Genomic DNA, 17,945 nt, shown 5'->3' with positions numbered 1-17,945 from the left:
TACAAGATTGTCCTTGAACGAAACATATTGTAGGTTAAACGAGGCTGAGATATTTATCTTTGTGAATGAATAAAGTGTAAGGGACAGGGTTATAGCTTACAGAAATATTTATCACAACATTGTTAACAAAAGCTTATATTCTTTGTGTAAAGTGACTCACAATAGGATGTACTGTAGATATGTATAAATTACATGTATATTCTTTAACATCCTCATCTCAGTGTATACAATGCCTGTACTATTTTTCTCTTAAGAGTATTATGTTTCCATTTTCAGACATTGATGAATGTATTGAAGAGCCAAATATATGCCTTTTTGGAACCTGTGTAAACTCCCCTGGAAGCTTTCAATGCATTTGCCCACCTGGATTTGTTTTATCAGACAATGGGAGAAGATGTTTTGGTATGTATTTTATCTACTAGAAATCCTTCTAGAGCACATAAAGCTTACAGTGGAACAGTATATACTGTTAAATGGAGAATGCAGTATACTCCTATCTCTGTGTACATTTGTTCCCTAACTTTCATATTTCACCCTCAATTTAAACTATTTGCCTGCCACCTTCTTCTCTTATTGCCCCTCAGACTCTCAAATCCAGCCATTATTTTTTCATGTGGTTCCTTTCCTGCTGAAATAGTGACACTTACACTGAGGTTGATAGTGTGAACAACATCAGCCCCATGCCTGTATCCTCAGTTCGTTTAGACCAACCCATTATGTAGGCAGGCTTCTGTTTTAGTTGTGCTATAAACTCTTTTGGCTCATTATCTGCTTGCGTAACAGGATTTATGTCTGGTATTATCTAGGGCATAAAAAGTCATGAAGATTATGCTATACTTGTTGTCTAATGTACTAGAGCACCTAAAGATATTTGATGGACAACATCATAACTCAAAAGAATCCATCAAGATTGGTTGGAAACTGATTGAGAAGGAGATAGGCATAATGATCAGGGCTATGTTATCAATCGAAGCCATGATGTTAAACATCATGGATGAGCATGAATCTTCTGGAGCTCTACTGCTTTATTAACAGTTTGTACAAAACAAATAAGGAGTACATAGTTTATCAATAAAATATAACAATGTTTATTACAGATATATATACAAATTGGCATGCAATAAATTGTTCTTAAGTCCAGACAAAATCACAGTCAGCATACAGATGTCAGACAAAGTACATGCCATTCATATATGTAAGGGTTGGGAAGAGTTAATAATATTATAAGGTTCAAGTGCTGCAATAGTAAAGGAGTCTGTATGTATCCACTATCACCGATTTCTCCTTATATCTATGAACATTATACAGTATAAGCCTGACAGTAAAGTAATGCATCATCACTATATTAATATACATTAGGCTGATGACGACTAAACAACCAAAGACCCATCTAAACAAGTCTATCACTCTTACCCATATGTCACCCACGTGGAACAAGTACAGGAGCAGCCCCAATGTACGTTTTCCGTGGGCTTCCTCGGGGGGCTGATCAGTTTGCTTAAGAGTTTGGACCAGTGACATTGTTGCAGTTTTGGCCCAAACTGTACACTCTACGATGCTAAAAGTGCAACATTGGAGGAGCGCAGGAACACTGGAGCTGGTCAGATCTAACAATCCAGCCATCTTCAGAACAGCGATTTTAAGCTCCACTGGAAAGAGCTTGTAAACATGATATTACTTTCATAGGAGGCAAGCACTCTATACAATGAGCATTAACCATTAAAATTAAAATTCTCTGTTTTCTTAAAGGGAATCTATCAGCAGGATTTCAGCCCCCAAACTATTTATATGCACATTTATGTCTTTCAAAGACTAGTCCAGCAATAACTTTACTTACACAGTCCACTCCTCTGTTACAAAGAAATCTGCATTTGAATACATATGCAAATGAAGCGAAAGGACTTCCCAAGCCTTTGTAGCTCCATTTTTCTTCCCCACACAGCATAGACATTGTCAGTCAAGCAGGAGGAGGCAGTATTCTTTGGGAAATCAAACTGGGAAGAGCAGAAGCTTGAGAAGAGCTTCCACAGGCCAAAAGCACTTCAACTTAATTTGCATATCCATTCTAATGCTGATTTCTGAGGAATGGATTGGCATTGTAAAGTTATTGCTGGATGTGTCTTTGAAAGTGCTACAGGGGTATATGAAAAGTTTTGGGGGTGAAATCCTGCTGAACAGTTTCCTTTCAGAACATATAAAAATAAGAAGAATGAAGATTTTCATTTACAAGTAAAATGCAAAGTTGCATAGTTTTACATTTATCATGATGTGAATAATCCTTTATCCATTTCATAAATATATGAGGACAATAATAGTCAGTAGGATCTGAGAAGAATTAACAGTGAGATAAATTTATATTACAGGCTAAAACAACAAGAAAGAGGAAAACATCCCCAAATAAATGTTTTTAGAATCTTTGTTGTCTGCTATACATAGGGATTACGCACAAAAAAAGAAATTTAAATCCGTTTTAAAATGATTTGAATTGAGCCTTGTACATTTTAAACGCACGCTAAAAATGTCCAGATGCTGTTTTTTAGGATCTTTTAGTTCATATCAAAGTCTGTTTGACAATAAAAATAAATGCAACTTGTTGATTCCAGATACTCGGCAAAGCTTTTGTTTTACCAAATTTGAAAATGGGAAATGTTCGGTGCCAAAAGCATATAACAGCACTAAAGCAATCTGTTGCTGCAGCAAAATGCCAGGCGAGGGCTGGGGCGACCCCTGTGAACTGTGTCCAAAAGAAGGAGATGGTATGTGACACTTATCCTACCGTAATGATAGCATTCTTCCTTTATCTCCTTCCTAAGATCATAGACAAATACCTCGTGATTTCACCTGAACTTGTTCTATAAAAGACCGGAATTGTAGATATCTACTAGAAACACTCATGATTTCTAACCATAGATGACAATCTTGTTATTGGAGAACAGCCATGACTTTTCCCCAGACAGTTCATTAAATTTTGTGAAAACCTCAATGAAAAGAAAGATGATAATGATAATGTTAATTTCGGTTTTTCTGCCTTTATTTTGCCAAACCTCTTTTTTATCCGTTTACAAGATTAGGTTTTATTTTTGTTTTTTGTCTGCCAAGTCTGTATTTATATTTAGTAGCTTTTGAATATGTATGTGTTTTCTATTTTCAGGGGCTTTTCGAGAATTATGTCCATTTGGACATGGCACCACCACAGGTCCTGAAGGGGACAGAGAAGGTAAATAATAAACATCACTCATTGGAAAAATACAGAAGGTAACACGATTGATCAAGCTAAACTGAGATAAAAGCCAACAGAAAATTATATCAATAGACAGCAAAAGAACACAAGCAGATTGGGGATGGCAAGGGCAAATATACCCCTTAAGGTATCACATTGAGGGGCCAGTGTACACAAACGTATTTTATATTTACTATATAGATATTTGTTGTTATATTTACTATATGACACCAACATTGAGATAAATGAGAAAGAGAGACTGACAGCACTCTACCCCATCCCGGATATCCAAGCAAACTTCAAATAGATGAACAGCGCTTTCAACCGGGTGTGGTAATATCAAAGTGAAAAATTTTATTAAGCCATGGTACAGCAACGTTTCGACCAAAAATGTGGTCTTTTTCAAGCATGCTTGAAAAAGACCACATTTTTGGTCGAAACGTTGCTGTACCATGGCTTAATATTTGATATTACCACACCCGGTTGGAACCAACATTGAGATGTCTGCCATTAATTTTGAATATACATTTTGTATTTGTTGTAGATGTCAATGAATGCCTAGAAAACCCAGGAATTTGTGCAAATGGTCTTTGTATTAATACGGATGGATCTTTCCGATGCGAGTGTCCAATGGGTTATAACCTAGATTATTCAGGAATCAATTGTGTAGGTATGTGTCGTCTAATAACACCTAAAACATTGTCATTGAGTAAAATACAGATCAGATGACGTATGTGACCACACATATTTATTATTTACTTTTGCCTATGTTGCACCAACAAAGTCCCCACCACTGTACAGAGATTATAACCATTTACACCAGCCTCTATCCACAAAGGACTCACAGACTACCTTTCATATCTTAGACTAATGTATATACAGTAAGTTTTTGCAGTAGGTAGCAAATAAAACAAGAAGAGGTAGGAAATATCTAAGAAACCAAACACAGGAAGAACATACAATCTCTGAGGAGCAATTAGGCTAGGTTAAGACGTGTGTCTGAGCCTTCATTTGGTGGCTCTGGTGCAAATTCCGTAATCTTTACCATAAGAAAATGTATAGCATGTTACACTATTTTTCCTTTCAAATGATATCCAACCTGTCAAAAAGAAAATGACCTCCATTTTAGTCAATATGGTTCATCTATAGCTGTTTGTGACCATCATTATTTCCTTGCAAGAATTCCATTTTTTCTGTTTCTACATTGGAGCAAAAAAAATTGAACTTCCCAACTTCAGATTAGTATGAATTTAGCTTTACGCTGGGCTGAAATCAAAATTAGGACCCCCAATGCTACAAAAAAACAGTGCTAAGTACTGACCTAACATCTCGCTTTTATTGCAGTTGTGTAAATCAGGTCAGTGTCCATATTGACCACACACAATGAAGATGAATTTTTAGTAATATCAATTTAGGCATCAACTGAATTAAAGTTGGATACCTGTGAACATCAGATGCTTTACTTATGAACCACAATATTGTACCACATGTGTCTACTATTGAATAAAGACTTTCCTTGTTGGATTTATATGGCCATGATATTTCTTGTCATACTTAAAATACTCAAAAATATTATTTTTTTATTTAGTTTTAGCATTTTAATGTGTATTATATCTCACATTTTAGATACTGATGAATGTTCTATTGGCAATCCCTGTGGAAATGGGACATGTAGTAATGCTATTGGTAGTTTTGAGTGCACCTGTGATGAAGGATTTGAACCTGGACCTATGATGAACTGCGAAGGTAAGTCATTTCTTCAGCTGGTGACAGTAGTTCCTAAAACAATAAAAAACTAAAACTATATTAACGTATTAATCTCATCATGACTTAATTCCTGGATTGGAACAGACACTGAGAATCTATTGATAATGTTGAGCTGTAGGTATTACATAGCATATGGTAAGTATGCTTACATCTAGGAAAAGCATTTCCAATAAGTGTCCACTGTACCGGTTATGATGACAGACTATAAATGAGTGATTTTGTATTTGAATGTTCTTCTTTATTCCAGATGTCAATGAATGTGCATTGAACCCTCTGATTTGTGCATTCAGATGTATTAACACATATGGTTCTTATGAATGTACGTGTCCTGTTGGATATGTTCTAAGAGAAGATCAGAAGATGTGTAAAGGTCAGTTAGAAATTCACATGAGGTTGAAAGAAAATGAGAAGGAGGGCACATGTGCAAATATTATTGTAACTGTCTTGTACTACTTTACAGATCTCGATGAGTGTTTGGAAGGGTTCCATGACTGCGAGTCAAGGGGCATGATGTGTAAGAACCTCATTGGGACATTTATGTGTATTTGTCCTCCTGGGATGACTCGAAGACCAGATGGAGAAGGCTGCATAGGTAAGGATTGACTACTTTATACTTGGCATCATATTTTAACAAGTTCTTTGAAAGACTTAACTACATAACCTAGAAGCATGCCTTGTAAAAACCTCACTGGAAACTGCATTTCTCCTTTGGAATGACTGAAATCATCAGAAAAATGGCATATTGTTTAAATCAGGTTATTGTGAAAAATGTATGTTTTAAACATATTTGGCAATGTCTTTTTTTACATATCATAATTTGTATTACAGATAGGAAAAGAATTCTTGCATTTTTCACATTGGCCACTGGTGATTTTTAGACTTTAGGCCAGGGTCACACTTACGAGTATGATGCGAGAAACTTGTGCGAGTCTCTTGCTGGCGGCAGTGCCAGGTATTGATGCGAGGGACTCGCACAAGTTTCTCGCATCACACTCGCAAATGTGACCCCGGCCTTAAAGGGGTATTCCTGTCTCCTAGATCCTATCCCAATATTTAATAATATTAGCAAATATCTCCAATTAGAAATGTAGTATAGTTCTATTGATTCACTATGTCACTTACCCCATGTGCAGGGCATTACAATAGCTTGGGTATCCATGGTTACAACCTGTTAGGACTGGCGGAACGCACCAAGTAAGATGTTATAGATGCGTTCGCAGTCCGGGGTCCACCGTGCAGGCGAAACCCGCTGCTAGTAAATGATAGACTATGTGGCGGTACTTAACAGTATAAACACGTGGGTTAAACCTCACCCAACGTGAAGAAAGCGATCCTGTTAAGTCACAGGACCGCGGTACCGCACGTAGAGCGCGAGCAAGTAGTCAGCGAACTTAACCCCAAAAGGGATTGAAGTCCGATTAGACACTTGCTGGCACAACACTGCAACTGGGTGTGAAAACCTTTTCTGCAATATATGAGCACAAGAGTGCGTGCGATTCCGCACTGACGGACGCCACTAACCACCCAGGCTTGGGTATGGAAAGCGCGAGGCAAGCGCACGGCGCCGTACTGGCAGGCACAGCTATAGGACGCTGTGATGTGTGTAACATACAGATGGATAGTCGGGCGCTAGAGAGCTACCATCATCCGCGAGCAATCAACAACTCTAGGGAGGGATACTTAGGAGCTTTCATCCATCGACATACATCCATCTACACACACACATAATAATTGTACACTAGCGCATGGCCGTGCGGTCATGCGCAGTTTATATAGTTGCAGGACAGGAAGTGGCCACAGAAACTTTGCCCTTCCAAGACCTGCCAAGATGACCAATGGAATGCGCTGCAGAGCCTGAGCACATGACCCTTGATCTCCAACGGGAGATCTTGCCCTGGGCATGCTCAGTGTGCGCAAATAAGGACTTAGTCCCAGAGAAGTCCGCTCGCTGCTGACCAGCACTGACTTTAATGGCAGGAGCTGAAGAAGCAGCAGTAACTCTCTGTACCGAGCGAGACCGAGCAAGATGCTGGGACCGACGTCCCTGCTGAGCAGACTCCACTGCGGCTGGATAGGAATGGGAGACCGCAGCGGAGACGGCCTGAGATTCCCCCTGTGCAGAAGTGGGAACTCGAGACCTAACATTACCCCCCCTCCTAGGGCCCCCCCTCCTTGGGCCTCGCTACGCTCGAAGGCAGCAATGAGCTGCGGGGCCCGAATGTTTTCAGCAGGTTCCCATGACCTGTCCTCTGGGCCATAACCCTTCCAATCCACCAAATAGAACTTTTTGCCGCGTACCACCTTGCACCCCAAAATAGCGTTCACCTCATAATCGTCCGTAGACGAACCCGATGTCCCGGCAGATGACTCGGAAAACCAGGACATGTATACGGGTTTCAAGAGGGACACGTGAAAGGTGTCGGTGATACCCAAGCGTGGAGGAAGAGCCAGACGGTAGACCACGGGATTAACCTGTTCGAGAACCTTGAAGGGACCCAAGTAGCGAGGAGCAAACTTAGTGGACTCAACTCGCAGCCTGATGTTACGGGCGGAGAGCCACACCAAGTCGCCAGGGGCAAAGGTCGGAGCAGGGCACCGATGAACATCGGCGGAGGACCTCATTCTCTCCTTGGAGGCCCGAATGGCATCCTGCGTGCGATCCCAAATGTCCCGTGCCTCCACAGCCCAGTCTGCCACCCTGGAATCAGCGGAAGACACAGGCATGGGCACAGGAACACGCAGATGCTGGCCGTAATTTAAGAGGAATGGAGTCTGACCGGTGGAGTCGGCTACAGCATTGTTAAGTGCAAACTCTGCCCACGGTAGCAAGGATGCCCAGTCATCCTGCCTGGCAGAAACAAAATGTTGCAGATATGTGACCAAGGTCTGGTTGGCCCTTTCAACCAACCCATTCGTCTCTGGATGATATGCCGAAGAGAGATTTAACTCAATACTGAGTAGACGACAAAGCTCTCTCCAGAATCGAGACGCAAACTGGGGACCCCGGTCACTAACAATTTTGTCTGGCATATCGTGTAGGCGAAAGATATGCTTGATAAACAAGACAGCCAACGCCCGTGCAGATGGTAGCCATGGAAGAGGCACCAAATGCACCATTTTGGAAAAATGGTCGGTGATCACCCAGATAATGGTGCAGTTACGAGACTTGGGCAAGCCCACCACAAAGTCCATCCCGACCATCTCCCAGGGCCTGTCCGCCACGGGCAGAGGATAAAGCAAACCAGCTGGCCGTTGCCGAGGAGTCTTGTTCCTGGCGCAAGAGACACACGCCCGAACATACTCCGTGACATCACGGGCCATATGCGGCCACCAGTATGTCCTCGCCAGTAACTCAGATGTCCTTTTAGTACCAAAATGTCCACCCACCCTGGACGAGTGCGCCCAAGATAGAACCTCCGGTCGCAAACTGGATGGAACAAAAGTCTTGCCCGGGGGCACAGACTCCAGCGAAACCGGAGCCACAGTTCTCAAGCTCTCGGTGGGGACAATAAGCCGAGGCTCCTCCTCCTCCTCCGCAGATGACACAACGGAGCGAGAGAGAGCGTCGGCCCGAATGTTCTTCTCCCCAGAAAGAAAATGGAGGGTGAAATGAAACCGGGAGAAGAACAAGGACCATCTGGCCTGGCGAGAATTCAACGGCTGAGCTGTCTGCAGGTACACCAAATTTTTATGGTCTGTGAAGACTTGGAAGGGAAAACGTGCTCCCTCCAAGAGATGTCTCCACTCCGAGAAAGCCAACTTCATGGCTAGCAACTCCCTGTCCCCGATGGAATAATTCCTCTCTGCTGGTGCGAATGTCTTGGAGAAAAAGAAGCAAGGATGCTTCCGACCTTGAGCATCCTTTTGGAAGAGGACTGCTCCAGCACCAACAGAAGAGGCATCCACCTCCATGATAAATGGCTTATCAACATCGGGGCGATGTAGAATGGGAGCGCTAGCGAAGTGTGACTTTATAGAGATAAAGGCCTTGGAGACCTCCTCAGACCACAATTTGGGATTCGCCCCCTTCTTGGTGAGGGCAACCAAGGGAGCTACCAAAGTTGAAAAGTGCGGGATGAACTGGCGATAATAATTGATGAATCCCATAAAGCGCTGCACCGCTTTAAGAGAATGGGGTTCCTGCCAGTCCATTACAGCCTGTAGTTTGGCAGGATCCATAGCCAATCCCTGGACTGAGATGATGTAGCCTAGGAAAGGCAAGGACTCCTGCTCAAACATACACTTCTCCAACTTGGCATAGAGGGAGCTTGCCCGTAGGAGGTCCAAGACTTTGCAAACATCTCTCCGGTGGGAGTCAATATCTGGAGAGTAGATGAGAATATCATCCAGATAGACTACGACCGAGGTGGAAAGCATATCCCGGAAGATATCGTTCACAAAGTCTTGGAAAACGGCTGGGGCATTACAGAGCCCGAAGGGCATCACCAGATATTCATAGTGCCCATCCCTGGTGTTAAACGCCGTCTTCCATTCGTCCCCCTCACGGATGCGAATCAGGTTGTAAGCACCCCGCAGATCTAATTTAGTAAATACCCTTGCTCCCCGAAGCCTATCGAATAGCTCAGATATCAAAGGCAAAGGGTACTTATTCTTAACGGTGATGGCGTTAAGACCCCTGTAGTCTATGCATGGACGCAATTCCCCATTCTTCTTCTGCATGAAGAAGAATCCTGCCCCAGCAGGTGACACTGACTTCCTGATGAACCCTCTTGCCAGATTTTCCTGTATGTACTGTGACATTGCCTCCGTCTCCGGGAGAGATAGCGGATATACTCTACCCCGGGGAGGCTCAGCACCAGGCAAGAGGTCAATAGGACAATCATAGGGGCGATGGGGCGGAAGGGTCTCCGCCGCCTTTTTGGAGAACATGTCTGCATAAGACCAATACTGCTTGGGGAGAGAGGATAGATCTGCAGGTACCTCTGTTGTAGCAACCTGAACGCACTCCCTCTGACACCTACCCCCACAAGATTCACCCCATCCCAGAATTCTGCCTGAGGACCACTCGATATGAGGAGAGTGGTACCGTAGCCAAGGTATTCCCAACAGGACCTCATCAATTCCTTCTGGAATGACGAGCAGAGAAATAATCTCCTGATGAGATGGCGACATGGACAGAGTAAAAGGGATGGTCTGGTGTGTTATCTGTGAGGGCAGTGTCGACCCATTCACCACTCGTACCGTTACAGGTTGAGCTAGCATAACCAGGGGTATTGCGTGACATTGGGCGAAGGCAGAAGACATGAAATTGCCCTCTGCCCCAGAATCCACGCAGAGCTCTACCGAGTGAGAAAATGAGCCTATAGTAATTGTCCCATTAAAGGACAATTTAGAGGCAAACGTCGCCGTGTCTAGTGTACCTCCACCTACGACCACTAGACGCTGATGTTTCCTCGACCGCTGAGGACATCTGGTGGCTAGATGTCCTGACTGCTGGCAAACATGACAGACCCTGAGTGCACAAGCGGTTCGGGACTTAGATCCCGCTTGTGACACTTCTCTGGCCTCATGTGACTCAGGAACTAGGACCGGAGATTCCAGAGGTTTGGCAAAAGTAGGAGCCAGCCGAAACCTCTGCCTACACTGGGCTCGCTCTAACCTCCGCTCGTTAAAACGGAGATCTATTCGAGTGGAGACTGTTATTAACTCCTCCAGTGTGGCAGGAATCTCCCTAGTGGCCAGAGCGTCCTTTATGTGGTCAGCCAAGCCCCTCCAAAATATGGGGATAAGAGCTTTATCCGACCATTCCAGCTCAGATGCTAAAGTGCGGAATTGGACGGCAAAATGACTGACCAAGGACTCACCCTGAGTTAATGCCAGCAGTTGAAGCGCAGTATCATGGGTGACTTGAGGTCCTAAAAAGACCTGTTTCAGAGTGCTCAAAAACAGCGGAGCACTCTGCACCACACGATCGCCATGCTCCCACAGCGGCGTAGCCCATTCCAACGCCCTGTCCGACAATAGAGATACAATAAATCCCCCCTTAGCCCGCTCTGTGGGGAAGCGTGCAGCCAGGAGCTCAGGATGAATAGAGCACTGACTCACAAATCCCCTACAAAATTTGCTATCACCAGAAAATTTTTCTGGCAGCGGGAGGCGAGAAAATGTCGGACCAGGTGTTAGGGGTCGAGTTCCCGCTTCTGCACAGGGGGAATCTCAAGCCACCTCCGCTGCGGTCTCCCATTCTTATCCAGCCGCAGTGGAGTCTGCTCAGCAAAGACGTCGGTCCCAGCGTCTTGCTCATTCTCACTCTGTTCTGAGAGTTACTGCTGTTTCTCCAGTCTCTGCCATTAAAGCCAGTACTGGTCAGCAGCGAGCGGACTTCTCTGGGACTAAGTCCTTGTCTGCGCATACTGAGCATGCCCAGGGTAAGATCTCCCGTTGGAGATCGAGGGTCATGTGCTCAGGCTCTGCGGCACATTCCATTGGTCCTCTTGACAGGTCTTGGAAGGGCAAAAGTCCTGTGGCCACTTCCTGTGCTGCAACTATATAAACTGCGCATGACCGCACAGCCATGCGCTAGTATTGTCTTGTAAATATGTGTGTGTGTTGTGAGTGGAAGTCGCTCTTTAAATAACCCTCCCTATTGAATGTCTGTTCGCGGAAGGTGTATGTTTGCTATCTAGCGCCCGACTTGTCCAACAGCACGAAACACACATTGCAGCGTCCTCTTGCTGTGTCCGCCTGTACGGCGCCGTGCGCTTGCCTTGCGCTTTCCATACCCAAGCTAGTGTGGTTGGTGGCGTCCGTCAGTGCGGCATTGCTCGCACTCCTGTGCATTTATATATTTATTCTTAGTTTCCTTACACACCCAGTTGTGGTGTAGTGCCAGCGAGGGTCTAATCGGACTTCAATCCCAGTTGGGGTTAAGTACGCTGACTGCTCGCTCGCGCTTTAGGTGCGGTGCCGCGATCCTGTGACGCAGCAGGATTGCTCCCTTCACGCTGGGTGAGGTTGAACCCACGTGTATATACTTTAGTGTACCGCCATATAGTCTGCTATTTACTAGCAGCAGGGTTTCTCCTGCACGGTGGACCCCGGACTGCGAACGCATCTATAACATCTTTCTTGGTGCGTTCCGCCAGTCCTAACAGAATACTAGCGCCAGGGTCTGGCTAGTAAATGGCGGACGACCAGCGTTTACAGAGGTACATCCAGCAGCTGGAGGGAAGGTTGGCAGCTCTTGAGCATACAACCTCATCTGTGGATGTCACTGCTGTAGCTGTTCAGGCTGCTAGTGTAGCCGCAGCCAATTTGTCCGCTGCCACCCCTGCTCCGACTTTATCCCGTCTCCCGCTTCCTGACAAGTTTGCTGGCGACAGTAAACAATGTCGCGGATTCGTGAGCCAGTGCTCCATACATCTTGAGCTCCTGGCGTCACGTTTCCCTACGGAACGGGCGAGAGTGGGATTTATTCTATCTCTCTTGTCGGGCAGGGCGTTGGAGTGGGCAACGCCACTTTGGGAGCGAGATGATCGTGTGGTACAGAGTGCTCCTCTCTTCTTGGACACTCTGAAGCAGGTCTTTTTAGGACCTCGTGTTACCCACGATACTGCGCTCCAGTTGTTGACTATTACTCAGGGCACGTCCGTGGTCAGCCAGTTTGCCATCCAGTTCCGGACTCTAGCTTCTGAGTTAGAGTGGCCAGACAAAGTTCTTATTCCGGTGTTCTGGAGGGGACTGGCAGACCATGTGAAGGACGCTTTGGCCACCAGGGAGATACCCGCCACACTGGAGGAACTTATTTCATTATCTACCCGCATCGACCTCCGTTTTCACGAGCGGACCCAGTGTAGGCAGAGGTTTCGGCTGGCTCCTACCTTCGCCAGACCTCTTGAATCTCCTGTCTTGGTGTCAGATTCCCATGAGGCCATGGAGGTTTCTCGAGCGGGACCTAAGTCTCAGGCCGCTCGAGTACCCGTGGTTTGTAAAAACTGTCATCAACTTGGACATTACGCCAATAATTGTCCGCGGCGGTCGGGAAGACGATCGCGTCTAGTAACCATTGGGGGAGGTTCACTAGACACAGCAGCATTTTCCTCCAAACTGTCCTTTAACCCCTTCCCGACCTTTGACGCATACGCTGCGTCATGAAAGTCGGTGCCATTCCGACCCATGACGCAGCATATGCGTCATGGAAAGATCGCGTCCCTGCAGATCGGGTGAAAGGGTTAACTCCCATTTCACCCGATCTGCAGGGACAGGGGGAGTGGTAGTTTAGCCCAGGGGGGGTGGCTTCACCCCCCCGTGGCTACGATCGCTCTGATTGGCTGTTGAAAGTGAAACTGCCAATCAGAGCGATTTGTAATATTTCACCTAAAAAAATGGTGAAATATTACAATCCAGCCATGGCCGATGCTGCAATATCATCGGCCATGGCTGGACACACTAATGTGCACCCACCCCACCCCTCCGATCGACCCCCCGGCCCCCCGATCTGCGGTCTGCTCCCCTCGGTCCTGTGCTCCGCTCCCCCGTCCTCCTGCCCGCTCCCCCGTGCTCCAATCACACCCCCCGTGCTCCAATCAAACCCCCCCGCACTCCGATCCCCCCCGCACAGCGATCCCCCCCGCACAGCGATTTCCCCCCCCCGTGCTCCGATCCACCCGCCCGCACAGCGATCCCCCACTCCGTGCTCCAATCCACCCCCCCGTGTTCCGGTCCACCCCCCCCGTGCTCCGACGCCCCCCCCGTGCCCTGATCTCCCCCCCCTTATACTTACCTGGCCTCCCGGGGACCGTCCGTCTTCTTTCCTGGGCGCCGCCATCTTCCAAAATGGCGGGCGCATGTGCAGTGCGCCCGCCGAATCTGCCGGCCGGCAGATTCGTTCCAGAGTGAATTTTGATCACTGAGATAGATTATATCTAAGTGATCAAAATAAAAAAAAAAAGGGGTAGGGTTAGGGGTAGGGTTAGGGGTAGGGGTAGGGTTAGGGGTAGGGTTAGGGTTTCGGTATGTGCACACGTATTCTGTTCCTCTGCAGATTTTTCCGCTGCGGATTTGATAAATCCGCAGTGCTAAACCGCTGCGGATTTATGGCGGATTTACCATGTTTTTTCTGCGCATTTCAATGCGGTTTTACAACAGCGATTTTCTATTTGAGCAGTTGTAAAACCGCTGCGGAATCCGCAGAAAGAAATGAGTACAGCGATTTTTGTTTCCCATAGGTTTACATTGAACTGTAAACTCATGGGAAACTGCTGCGGATCCGCAGCGTTTTCCGCAGCGTGTGCACATACCTTTAGAATTAGGCTATGTGCACACGGTGCGGATTTGGCTGCGGATCCGCAGCAGTTTTCCATCAGGTTTACAGTACCATGTAAACATATGGAAAGCCAAATCCGCTGTGCCCATGGTGCGGAAAATACCACGCGGAAACGCTGCGTTGTATTTTCCGCAGCATGTCAATTCTTTGTGCGGATTCCGCAGCGTTTTACACCTGTTCCTCAATAGGAATCCGCAGGTGAAATCCGGACAAAAAACACTGGAAATCCGCGGTAAATCCGCAGGTAAAACGCAGTGCCTTTTACCCGTGGATTTTTCAAAAATGGTGCTGAAAAATCTCATACGAATCCGCAACGTTCGCACATAGCCTTAGGGCTAGGGTTGGGTTGGAATTAGGGTTGTGGTTAGGGTTAGGGGTGTGTTGTGGTTACGGGTGTGTTGGGGTTAGGGTTGTGATTAGGGTTATGGCTACAGTTGGGATAAGGTTTAGGGGTGTGTTGGAGTTAGAATTGAGGGGTTTCCACTGTTTAGGCACATCAGGGGGTCTCCAAACGCAACATGGCGCCACCATTAATTCCAGCCAATCTTGTATTCAAAAAGTCAAATGGTGCTCCCTCACTTCCGAGCCCCGACGTGCACCCAAACAGTGGTTTACCCCCACATATGGGGTACCAGCATACTCAGGACAAACTGCGCAACAATTACTGGGGTCCAATTTCTCCTGTTACTCTTGTGAAAATAAAGAAATGCTTGCTAAAACATAATTTTTGAGGAAAGAAAAATGATTTTTTATTTTCACGGCTCTGCGTTGTAAACGTCTGTGAAGCACTGGGGGGTTCAAAGTGCTCACCACATATCTAGATAAGTTCCTTGGGGGGTCTAGTTTCTAAAATGGGGTCACTTGTGGGGGGTTTCTACTGTTTAGGCACACCAGGGGCTCTGCAAACGCAATGTGACGCCCGCAGACCATTCCATCAAAGTCTGCATTTCAAAAGTCACTACTTCCCTTCTGAGCCCCGACGTGTGCCCAAACAGTGGTTTACCCCCACACATGGGGTATCAGCGTACTCAGGAGAAACTGGACAACTTTTGGGGTCCAATTTCTCCTGTAACCCTTGGGAAAATAAAAAATTCTGGGCTAAATAATTATTTTTGAGGAAAGAAAACGTATTTATTATTTTCACGGCTCTGCATTATAAACTTCTGTGAAGCACTTGGGGGTTCAAAGTGCTCACCACACATCTAGATAAGTTCCTTTCAGGGTCTAGTTTCCAAAATGGGGTCACTTGTGGGGGGTTTCTACTGTTTAGGCACATCAGGGGCTCTGCAAACGCAACGTGACGCCCGCAGAGCATTCCATCAAAGTCTGCATTTCAAAACGTCACTACTTCAATTCCAAGCCCCGGCATGTGCCCAAACAGTAGTTTACCCCCACATATGGGGTATCACCGTACTCAGGAGAAACTGGACAACAAATATTGGGGTCAAATTTCTCCTGTTACCCTTGGGAAAATTAAAAAATTCTGGGCTAAATAATTATTTTTGAGGAAAGAAAACGTATTTATTATTTTCACGGCTCTGCATTATAAACTTCTATGAAGCACTTGGGGGTTCAAAGTGCTCACCACACATCTAGATAAGTTCCTTTGGGGGTCTAGTTTCCAAAATGGGGTCAATTGTGGGGGGTTTCTACTGTTAAGCCACATCAGGGGCTCTGCAAACGCAACGTGACGCCCACAGAGCATTCCATCAAAGTCTGCATTTCAAAACGTCACTACTTCACTTCCGAGCCCCGGCATGTGCCCAAACAGTGATTTACCCCCACATATGGGGTATCAGCGTACTCAGGAGAAACTGGACAACAACTTTTGGGGTCAAATTTCTCCTGTTACCCTTTGTAAAATAAAAAATTGCAGGCTAAAAGATTTTTGAGAAAATAATTTTTTTTTTATTTTCATGGCTCTGCGTTATAAACTTCTGTGAAGCACTTGGGGGTTCAAAGTCCTCACCACACATCTAGATTAGTTCCTTTGGGGGTCTAGTTTCCAAAATGGGGTCATTTCTGGGGGATCTCCAATGTTTAGGCACACAGGGGCTCTCGAAACGTGACATGGTGTCCGCTAATGATTGGAGCTAATTTTCCATTTAAAAAGCCAAATGGCGTGCCATCCCTTCCGAGCCCTGCCGTGCGCCCAAACAGTGGTTTACCCTAACATATGGGGTATCAGCGTACTCAGGACAAACTGGACAACAATATTTGGGGTCCAACTTCTCCTATTATCCTTGGCAAAATAGGAAATTCCAGGCTAAAAAATCATTTTTGAGGAAAGAAAAATTATTTTTTATTTTCATGGCTCTGCGTTATAAACTTCTGTGAAGCACCTGGGGGTTTAAAGTGCTCAATATGCATCTAGATAAGTTCCTTGGGGGGTCTAGTTTCCAAAATGGGGTCACTTGTGGGGGAGCTCCAATGCATAGGCACACAGGGGCTCTCCAAACGCGACATGGTGTCCGCTAACAATTGGAGCTAATTTTCCATTCAAAAAGTCAAATGGCGAGCCTTCCCTTCCGAGCCCTGCCGTGTGCCCAAACAGTGGTTTACCCCCACATATGAGGTATCAGCGTACTCGGGAGAAATTGCCCAACAAATTTTATGATCCATTTTATCCTACTGCCCATGTGAAAATGAAAAAATTGAGGTGAAAATAATTTTTTTGTAAAAAAAAAGTACTTTTTCATTTTTACAGATCAATTTGTGAAGCACCTGAGGGTTTAAAGTGCTCACTAAGCATCTAAATAAGTTCCTTGGGGGGTCTAGTTTCCAAAATGGGGTCACTTGTGGGGGAGCGCCAATGTTTAGGCACACAGGAGCTCTCCAAACGCGACATGGTGTCCGCTAACGATGGAAATAATTTTTCATTCAAAAAGTCAAATGGCGCTCCTTCCCTTCCGAGCCTTACCATGTGCCCAAACAGTGGTTTACCCCCACATATGAGGTATCAGCGTACTCAGGAGAAATTGGCCAACACATTTTAGGATCCATTTTATCCTGTTGCCCATGTGAAAATGAAAAAATTGAGGCTAAAAGAATTTTTTTGTGAAAAAAAAGTACTTTTTCATTTTTACGGATCAATTTGTGAAGCACCTGGGGGTTCAAAGTGCTCACTATGCATCTAGATAAGTTCCTTGGGGCGTCTAGTTTCCAAAGTGGGGTCACTTGTGGGGGAGCTCCAATTTTTAGGCACACGGGGGCTCTCCAAACGTGACATGGTGTCCGCTAAAGAGTGGAGCCAATTTTTGATTCAAAAAGTCAAATGGTGCTCCTTCCCTTCCAAGCCCTGCCGTGCGTCCAAACAGTGGTTTACCCCCACATATGAGGTATCAGCGTACTCAGGACAAATTGCACAACAACTTTCGTGGTTCAGTTTCTCCTTTTACCATTGGAAAAATAAAAAAATTGTTGCTAAAAGATAATTTTTGTGACTAAAAAGTTAAATGTTCATTTTTTCCTTCCATGTTGCTTCTGCTGCTGTGAAGCACCTGAAGGGTTAATAAACTTCTTGAATGTGGTTTTGAGTACCTTGAGGGGTGCAGTTTTTAGAATGGTGTCACTTTTGGGTATTTTCAGCCATATAGACCCCTCAAACTGACTTCAAATGTGAGGTGGTCCCTAAAAAAAATGGTTTTGTAAATTTCGTTGTAAAAATGACAA

General features: G+C 45.5%; 1 protein-coding gene across 1 annotated transcript in view; it reads left to right on the top strand.

The window, feature by feature from the left end:
• The window catches only part of FBN2 (fibrillin 2), a 403,326-nt gene that overhangs the window by 344,956 nt on the left and 40,425 nt on the right, over nucleotides 1-17,945 (top strand). Inside the window, exons 49-55 of the mRNA XM_069753996.1 lie at nucleotides 277-402; nucleotides 2,604-2,756; nucleotides 3,152-3,217; nucleotides 3,765-3,890; nucleotides 4,847-4,966; nucleotides 5,235-5,357; nucleotides 5,448-5,579. Of these exons, the coding sequence (XP_069610097.1) occupies nucleotides 277-402; nucleotides 2,604-2,756; nucleotides 3,152-3,217; nucleotides 3,765-3,890; nucleotides 4,847-4,966; nucleotides 5,235-5,357; nucleotides 5,448-5,579 (846 nt within the window). The remainder of the gene's footprint in view (nucleotides 1-276; nucleotides 403-2,603; nucleotides 2,757-3,151; nucleotides 3,218-3,764; nucleotides 3,891-4,846; nucleotides 4,967-5,234; nucleotides 5,358-5,447; nucleotides 5,580-17,945) is intronic.

Source organism: Ranitomeya imitator, chromosome 1 (genome assembly GCF_032444005.1).
Source record: "Ranitomeya imitator isolate aRanImi1 chromosome 1, aRanImi1.pri, whole genome shotgun sequence".
NCBI lineage: Eukaryota > Metazoa > Chordata > Amphibia > Anura > Dendrobatidae > Ranitomeya > Ranitomeya imitator.
Note: the sequence above shows the minus strand (reverse complement) of the source record. Positions and strands in the feature narration are given on the sequence as shown.